General features: G+C 35.8%; 1 protein-coding gene and 1 long non-coding RNA gene across 9 annotated transcripts in view; one reads left to right on the top strand and one right to left on the bottom strand.

Annotated features, from left to right (window-relative positions):
* Positions 1-73: 73 nt before the first annotated feature.
* On the top strand, positions 74-6,871 carry LOC125330820. The gene is made up of 2 exons (XR_007205712.1): positions 74-357; positions 6,522-6,871. It is a non-coding gene; the product is annotated as an uncharacterized LOC125330820 (long non-coding RNA).
* The window catches only part of PLS1 (plastin 1), a 42,986-nt gene continuing 34,070 nt past the window's right edge, over positions 876-9,791 (bottom strand). For all 8 annotated transcript variants that reach the window (XM_048314490.1, XM_048314488.1, XM_048314486.1 and 5 more), the window contains 6 exons: positions 7,811-7,889; positions 6,618-6,732; positions 5,764-5,897; positions 4,766-4,889; positions 2,582-2,706; positions 876-2,102 (listed from right to left, as the gene is read on the bottom strand). In XM_048314490.1, the coding sequence (XP_048170447.1) occupies positions 1,967-2,102; positions 2,582-2,706; positions 4,766-4,889; positions 5,764-5,897; positions 6,618-6,732; positions 7,811-7,889 (713 nt within the window). In that variant the 3' untranslated portion in view covers positions 876-1,966. The remainder of the gene's footprint in view (positions 2,103-2,581; positions 2,707-4,765; positions 4,890-5,763; positions 5,898-6,617; positions 6,733-7,810; positions 7,890-9,791) is intronic.

Here is a 9,791-nt window from a genome sequence, read left to right as displayed (position 1 = left end):
GCAGGGCAGGGCAGGGCCGGGCGGCCGCTCCCCGCCGCAGTGCGCAAGCTCCGGCCCCGCCGCCAGGGAAGCGCAGGCGAGCGGGCGGAGCGCTGGGGCCGCGGCCCGAAGGCGCCGGCGCTGCTCCGAGGGCAGCCCTGCCCCTCCCCACAGCCGGGCAGGGCACCGCAGGCTACCTGCGAGGGAGGGCGCGTTGGGACACGCAGCGCGCACGCTGCAGCAGCTGCTGGCCCCCCACGGCTGCGTTTGCCCTTAACTGTTTTCTCCCAGCCGCTACAGTAACTGCGGCCCTGCTCACCCCAGCATCAGATGGGTGCCCATGAAAACCCATTTCAGTTTCAGCAAAGCGACGTTAAAGTAAGTCTGGGCACTTACAACAATAGTTTATAAAACAGGAAATACTGGGTTTTATGGAGTAAGCTACCAAATGCCTGGCAGGTGAATACAGTACTTCAGGATTATATAATTTAATAAGAGATCATTTATTCTTAGAGTATAGATATTAAGTAAGCCTCCCTTTAACCTCTCTTGAATGAGGACATGGACTGAATTGTCTCCAGAACTCAAATGCTGTCCGATACTCTGTCATCATCTTGAACTGGGAATAGAAACCAAGTAAATCAAGCGCCTTGTGCAAACAATACAAACCAGTAAGCAGAGGCAAATGGATTCAAATCCAAGCACTTAATTCCCTCCAGTCCCCTTTATCCCACTACATAATGAAAACTGGATGGATGCATCCCTTACTGTTGCTATGTTGTGTGCAAGACAGTGAAGATGTAAAATTTAGTCCAACTGCTCACTTACCAGGATTCTCGGGTTTTGCCACACTTAGGACTGGTTTCAGGAGCTGAGAGAAAGTAGAAGCTTCATACTTAAAAAAATAATCTCATTTTTATTTCGTTTTCTTATTGTTTGGCTTCTGGTAACAATTTTATTAAATGTCCCGCTCCAGCATGATTAGTGAAAATTTACAGCTGATGAAAAAGGAGTACAAATACTTACTTCAAAATTACTAAGAAAAAATTATGGACTTCATCTCACCCAGAAAATGCACCGATCTTTCTACACAAAACCTCTGCACACGCAATACACACTTTAGAAAAATCAAAGGAATCATCTATAAGGAAATGCAGTACAGTAATGTGAAATCCCATACTGGACTAGCCAGCTCTTTATTGTTTTCTTAATACAATATTTTATGAAAAGGTTAAAAAAACTCAACCAACAGCTGTTTAGTCCAACTGCAAAACTTAACACATATGCAGACGTGATAATGACAGGACATTTCTGCTTTCTATTGCTGTTTTTTTCGTACAACATGGTTTGTAAAAGTTTCTGCTAAGTAACAGAACAAAACTACTACATATATTTAAAGATTATTCCCACAAAAAAGTTTCATCAGTTTAATCAGTATTCATTAGTTACCAGATATTATCACAGGCCTTTACTTGCTCTCACTGAAGTCAATGACAAGACCCTTATTGGCTCCAACAGGAGTTAAGCTCTCCAAGAATAAGGCAAGGATGATAACTTCTGTGCAGTTTGGAGTCAAATCCAACAGGATTGGAATGCACCTTGAGACTTGTATGACTACATGTAAGTAACACCCACAAAAATCAAAGTGTTTCATAATTGGTCCTGAAACAACATATGTAAAACAATGCAGATTCTTACAATGCTATGGAAACTAACACAAATGAAGCTTGATTTACATGGGCTTTTCCAAGCAATACAAATCTATGATGTTAATTTGTTAATGAACATGTTCTGAAAACAGTATTAGCCATAAATAATTCATGTGTTATGAAATTGAATAAAATTAACTAATATAAACACATTTTTAAAAGATAATTGATGAGTATATTTGTGCATACAATTTTTCTCATAGTAAGCTTCAGAAGTCTGTAAACTGCGAGGCATTCATCGTGCTTAACATGGCAGAAAGTTATATTACATGTCTTCATTATTTTATTCTGTTCAGTCCTCTTCCCATCAAACATGCAAACACTGTCATCACCATTTTTGGCTTTACTTCAACCAGATCATCTGGGAGAGCATAAATACGAGCACCAATTTTTCGAGCAACTGAAATGGCATACCTTGGAAAACAAGAGAAAATGAATACTGTTATTTTTCTGGCATCTACTAATATGTCATAATTCACAACAACAAAACCAGATTTCAATAGCAGGATAAGCCTGTTTAATCAGTACTTAGGCTCTACTAGAAAATGGACATTACTGTGAAGAAAGCATGTACTGACAACTGTACTGGGAGATGTTTTGCTACTGGTTATCAAAGCATTTATTTTGGTCAAAACCAATATGAGTTATGGCAAACTATTAAGAAACCAATTGCAGTGCAGTGGTGGTAGATCATATCAGCTGTGAATTTGAGTTCGTATTTTAGATACACTAGAAAAATAACCCAATAATATTAGAACTTATATCCTATTCAAAAAAATCAGTTAATATTAGTGTCATCTTTCTCTTAATAAATCAGTAAATCATGCATTACACTGTGAATTCATGCATTTCCTGCATTTCGAGAAAATACGAAGCATTCATTTAAAACTTACTTGGCATTATTCAATTTGTCTTGGTAAGAAAGGTCTTCTCTCTTGACCATTTCTGGACGAACTGCTTTTGGTGCAATGGCATCTATTAAATCTAGGACAGGTAAGCTAGTGCTAATTGATTTGTCCTAAAAGAAAAAGACTCACAAGATTAGTTTAAGCAATCTGCTTTGATTACTCCATCTTCAAATGCAAAAAACCCTGCAGCACATCTTGCATGCATACTGAAAGACAGAAGCCTGTTTTGTTACTTCAGTGTGAAGGTTTTCCTCACCCTTTATGAAATCTAATGTTCTTTTCTGCAATCAGTATTATAATGTTCACTGCGCTGGTATCATTATTGCACAAACAGTTTAAATTTATTTCATCAAACTTCCCTCCTTAAGCCCTAAGGAAGGAAAGGAGTTTTGATAGGAGTTCAAGGACCAGACTTTCAAAACAATAAAAAGATATTTACATTCCCCAATATGTATATTTTCCTTATTTTCTTGCCACAGAACTATTTTCTCCAGTAGTTTATGGCTCACTCTTTTTACAATTTTTCAGCTCAGATGATATTCTGAGCTAGCATGAGCAGTCTGTGTTTTGTATTTAATACACAGACATTCTTAAAAGAGCAAGTGCTGTTGCTGCAATTATTCCTTCCCAACTGTCCAGGCAGAGAAGGAGCTGCTGATGCCAAAGCAAGAACAGACAGTGCCAGCGAGGCTGGCTCAGGCCCTGCAGTGGCTGAGCACAAGCCACAGGACACTGCTGCGTTCATCACCAGGTCAGAACGATGATTTCCAACTCAGGGAAATTCCACAGAGCCATCATACTAATTATACATCTAAAAATACTAATATAATTCTGCTTCAAGACATTAAATGCATGGAGTATATTCCCAAGACACACCTTTATCATTTTTACTGTTTGAACTAATGGCAATACAATAGAATTTGGCTTCCGTAGTCCACAGTGAAATATGAGGCACTTCTGCATTCTCTACGGTCTGCTTGCCATAGTAATCCCAAAATCCAAACAGTGAAAGACAATATTTATGTGAATGTTGTAAAAAATTAGTAGTAAAAAAAAAAAGAATATTGAGTAGTGGCACTTTACATCAGTACCTCCTTATCTTTATTGGTCAACCATCAGCTGAATTATCTTAAAAACACCATTTGAATGACCTTAAAAATGCAACCAGTGTCCCCCCAAAAACACAGGCATACCAAAGGCAAGATATTGGGACAGATTCCTGTCATACTTTCAACTTATTTAATACCACCGTTACAACAATTTATGTAGAAATAAGAAATATTTCTCATAAGAAAATGAAGGCCCAAGTTACCTTCTAGAGTCAAAATGAAGTATTTTTACTTAATTTTTTGATTAATAATGCTTACCTAATTAAAGTTCATAACATAGTGAACTCTCAAATATTTAACTTGCTAGGTTCTTATGTTTGTGTTTTGAACCACAGACATAACTGCTTCAGGTTATACAATGAACCTGTACAAGAATGTTATCTTTGTGTGCAATTATTAACCAGACATTTCTAAAGCAAGAGATTCACGCAGAATAACACACCTGACACACATATGGCTTCTTTCATGTTTAACACTTAAATAATGTGGAAGGAATACTCTCTTCATCAATGTATTCTTCTTTCCTGAATGGGAAAAACTCCTATTTTCCCCCAGCCTGCTGCACATCAGCAGTGCCAAGGAACACACAAGGTGTCGCTGGTTACCGCGGGCTCCCTCTCCCGGCTCCGTCACACCTGAGTACATCCTTTAAACCAGCTCCTAGGAGAAGTGCTCATCTGCCCCCCGTATTTCCAAAATTGTTTTTCACACTTGTACAAGCATGAAGAGTGCCTATATCCAAAAATTTGGAAAATATATGACATGCCATGCCCAAACACTGGTAACTTCAGATGGAAGCCCCTTTGAAAGTTTAAACTTCTTTTTCTTTTTTGGTTGTTGGGGGTTTTGTTCTGTATCTTACTGCAGCTATTATTATTTCTTTTTCTTAATAACAGATTTTAAAAATATTTTTGAAGAGTCACAGACTGTCAGAAATATTTCCTTATACAAATTTGCTAGGTGATGGGAGAGCCACTGTTAAAGCCAAATTGTTAACAGATCAGGTTAAAAATGCCAGGTCTTCTTATATGCGGAAAGAAAAGTAAATAAAATTGATTACCTTGAAACTTATAATTGAAGTTTTCTTATTTGCTTTTGCAAGTGTCTGATTCACCCACTTAATGATAATTTCATCATTTACTTTCTCCCCCTCTCCAAGGTCGGACAGTACATTCAAAGTATACCTTCAATAAAGAGAACAGGAGCCTAAGTTAAAGTGAGTGATAGAATTCAACTCTTCTAACGGTACAAAGCTACAAGCAAAAGTAAAATATTGTAACAATGCCAAGTACTCCTCTTCATAACGTACCCTTACCTTATAAACAACTTAGTACTTGAAATCACTTTTACAAGAATAAAATAATATCCCAAATTTGATAATATTCACTGTAACATCTTCATGCCTTTGTTTTACTCAGTATATCATAATTAATTTTACTTTCTAAGTTTAAACGGCTCCCTACCATCCTAGTCCTTGAAAACTGAATCACAACAGTCTGAGTACAAAAACCATTAAGTGTTTAGAGATAGGTCTCAGAAAAGTATGTGGAAAACATTTGCAATAAAACACTCTTTTTACTGAAACCACTTTATTTTTTCTTGCATAATACAGTAGCAAGATTTTGATTTGATGATACTTATGTAACTATAGATGTGACAGCCTGTAATTTTTTACCCTTTTAACTTCTATAGTATATATCACCATCTACTTGGGTTTTACAAATATTTAAATTACTCTCTACGTACAGAAAGATACATGGAATCAATATGAAATAAGCTCTTTTTACTTGCTGCAAGATTTATAATTTTAATCAGAGTTTCTAGTTTACAAGGTTTTAATTGTCGCTATACATCGTGGTTTCAATCACTACACAGTATGTAAAAGTACAAAACACATATACTAGCTTATCTTTGAGAACAGGGATATTTAGAGATTGCTCTAAGATTTAGAGTTCGGTGACCTGAGCAGCAGCTTTAATTTGCTTTGATGTACAGACACACATGCACATGTGCACAGACACATATATACACATCTATCATACACTGTGCCTAACTTACCTTCTCATCAGCTGCCATACCAAAGCCAAAGTCAGAGTTGGATTACCCTCATTTAGATCGTGTCCAGCAATACCAACCAGTGAGAATTTGGCTTTTGTCTTCCCAAGTTCTACTGCGTAATTGCAATTCTCAATCTAAAAATAAATTTTTTGTGCAAATAATGAAAACACCTTAATATTTCTGCAATATAGACCTATAATCTATGTGTATTTTAAATGACTGGCTTACTGTTACCTATGGTGAGATTCGAAGCTAGAAAAGATTTCCAGTCTAGCTACACTGTGATTAAAATAAGACAGTTTTTACTCTAAATGCAATTATGCTAGATTCCAATGACAATATTTTTCCACATTTGAGAAAACCAAGTTTCCACTAAGGCAGTGAATAAAATATATTTATATCAAAACTATACTTTGAAAGATATTGAAATGTGTTATTCTTAAACAGGCAGTAATTTTTATCCTCTACATTTCAGGCCTCACAACAATCACAAATCTAACTGAAAGCTTGGATTCTGCAAGTCTTGCCTAAATCCTCTAGGCAGCATATAAAAACTGCTCCGGGAGGAAACACCTCATGGTATAAGAGCATCCAGCAACAATAGCCATGTGACTTGAAGCTTTCACTTATATATCCAAATTAGGCTATAAATTAAAAATTGCCAAAAAGTTTAGAAACTAAGATGATACGTGCTATAGCTGCTATTTATTCCTTGGGATAATAACTGAAAAATATTTTTTCCTTTTATTTTCCCCCAGGACTGTCTCAGTAGCACATAAATCTCAACAACACAGACTGCCATCAGCACAATGGGAAGCAGTGAAACTGGACTGCATCCCAGAGCATCCACGCACCTTTTTCATATTGCCACCGAGTAATGAGTAAGGAGGTTTGTTGATGTGGCTCCAGTCAACTGGCACACGCGTCATTTCATACAATTGGAAGATGATTAAAGCATCAGAAAGGTCACTAAACCAGAGCAAAACAATGTTTTTAAGTACAAAAGCTCAGATTGACAATGAAAGTAAGTACTTGAGATTTCTCACAGTGTAATTAAGTTGCTGAAAAATTGCAGACTCTTTAATAAAAATTTGTGCTGTTAGGTAAAGAAACTGGCCTAAAGAAACTGGCCTATATTCTATTGCTTGATTCCTGCAATTATATACATCAAATTCTGCATTTAATTTCATCATTTTCACAAATCTTAGTGAAACAAGCTCAGCCACTGTCTTTACCAGCTTCAGTTAAATACTTACTTTCATAGGGCAGGCACAGACAAAATAGCTGCTAAAAGAGTTTTAATTTATTGATCTAGTTTTAGTTCCCTCAGGAACTTCCCAAATGTTAAATACTCACGCTTTATCTGCAGATGCCTACAGATGTATTTTGCTAATGAATAATCAAAACCAATGTACTTATCTTGCAAAAGAGTAACAGTAGGAAAAGTATTATTTTCTCATTATATGTTGCATTACTGCTAATCCCCATCAGCTACTTACTAAATTAAATTCTCCACATTAAGGTACCTACAAATCACTTCACAGAGGTCAGAAAACAGAAATAATGAAACCTAATAGTAAATATACATACAAGCAGGTATTCCCATTTACTCCCTCAATCCTGTATTTTATTGACAGGATTTGAATCAACTTCTGGCACAATTTGAAAGTGACCAGAAGCATCTAAAAAGCTTGTTATAAAGCCCTTTATCTGCAGGAATACTACACTGCAGAGCTTCTTACAGTCTACTAAGAAAACAAAAATTATGCATCATAAAACACAATTAGCTCAACTTTTAAAAAGATGTAATTCAAAGTACAAGTGAGTGAGATGGAACATTTAAACCTTCTTAGGTTTTCTAGTATTTCTAGATTATGACTACAGTATTCTAGTTAGATACTGCTTAATGTGGTTCTACAGACCAGTTTTGAAGTGGAAACCTGGAAATCACTATTTTAGTAGAAATACAACTTTCCCCTCTTCTTTCCTTCTTTCTTCCCCTGTCACCCAAGGGAAATCAAATCATTGTTTTTAAAAAAAATCTTACCTGTATAAATGATTAACATAAGGGCTTACACCCAGTGAATTCATCCAGTTTCTGAAAGTCCTTTCCTCCTTACTTTCTCCTATGGTGACAAATATAATTCTATGTAAGTTATTGGAGAAAACACTTTAATAAGCAATGTTTAAATCGTTCTCATATCCCTCCCCCCCACAATGAGTTCATTATTTCCCAAACAGTAGTCTATACTATGAGGCAATCCTGTCCAATTCAGATTCACTCAGTTCTGGGCACAGGGACAGGGGCACTACAGGGCCCTGTCTACATTTCGACTACATTTTTCTGAGTAAATACAATTTGATAAAATACAGAAATAATTTTTTATTATATTTCACATAATTAATATATAATGGAGTTGATTAATAATAATTTCCTAAAAATAAAATGAGTGGAAACTGCATTCAACAGTACCATTAAATCTGTTTGAAATGGCATCTTTTAATAAAAAGTCAGTACTAACACACCAGACACTACAACTCCACCCTCTCCTCACAGAAGTTGACAGTATTAATTTGCAAAGGGCCTTCCCAAAGCAACAGATTTCATTTTTTCAGTTTTTAGCACAGAAAACTTAGCAAGGCAGTGTTGTATTGGTTAAATTTGTGAAGTTATTTATATTGCCGAGGGGGCCAGTTATCCCCACAGTTTTAACCAGCAATTCTACTTACAAGAACTGCAGAAAATTCACTAGGAAGTAAACCCCAACCTTCACTTTCCTGACTTAGATCGCTTTTATTATTGCAATCATGAGTTCTAACCTCTCTTTCTCTATAAAGTTACAGCTTGCAATAATTCATTAATTTTCTACATACAACACTACCTAAATTTTAACAATGTCTCTGTGGCCACCTGCATGTGAATTACTGCTGCATAAGCTGTTTTCTCTTGCATCAAAGAGGAGCATTTGAGAAAATATTTAGCCTGAATATGTGAGCTTGGAATAACCTCATCACTTTGTTCCCCCCTGGGTTGATAATCCACAGTTAAGAAAACAGAGAAGACATTGAGGAGGGAGAAAATCTCTCCAAACAGTGAAAGAGAGCAGATTTCTCCAGACTGAAGCACAGATATCTAAGCAAGATTTTTCTTTGCTGTTTTCATTTGCTCCTTAGGGGGTAACAATACAAAGTCTGTCTGATGAGGTTTATACAGCATGAAAACCATCTTGTTTAGTACTGCAATTCTAGACTGACTACAGAATAAGGAATGTTTTTGTAAAATGAAGCTACTGTGTAAACATGTATTTATCATTAGACTAGAAAGAAAATCTCTTTAACATTATCTTTCCACGCCTAGACTTATGACATAACATTGATTTTTAGACAGAAATTACCGTTTTAATCTAGGTCTCTTACCCTTTTATACAAAAAGCTCTGGACTTCAGATATTTCAGCTGTAGTTTACAATTTCTAACAGAATAAATTTTATTTTAAAAGCTTCAGCCACCTTACCAGGTTCTTTCCAATTATTATTAAGTAGTTGATATTCATCTTACTGACACATTTTCTAAATTATGAATTTTTTCATATGTAATTTGAATTAGTGTTTGTTTCAAATATTTACTTGTAAAAATAACCAAGGAGTCACTGATGAAACAGAAGAAACAAAGAAAATACTATTCTGCAAGGTCATCAGAATCAACCTTTGTGACAAAGTTATTAAAAGTATCAGTTTTTCCATTTAAAAAACAATCACAACTCAAGAGTGATATATAATTTAAGTTTATAAAGAATATCTTTGAGATTATAGATTTTTGAAGTGAGTGCCTTATGCTTCTTTTTAATGATTTTATGGTTACTGAGCTTTGAGTTGATTTGCAGTACCTAAAATATTGACTGCAAAGTGCTTTTAGGAACACTTGTCCATTGCAAAAACAGTACCAAGGTTATTCAGTGAACTCTTACTAAACAGCATAGCCACAAAAACAGATACTCAGCAACTGCACTCAGACTGAGAATTTTAAAAT

This window comes from Corvus hawaiiensis, chromosome 10 (genome assembly GCF_020740725.1).
Source record: "Corvus hawaiiensis isolate bCorHaw1 chromosome 10, bCorHaw1.pri.cur, whole genome shotgun sequence".
Lineage (NCBI taxonomy): Eukaryota > Metazoa > Chordata > Aves > Passeriformes > Corvidae > Corvus > Corvus hawaiiensis.
This window is presented reverse-complemented; position numbering and strand designations above follow the sequence as displayed.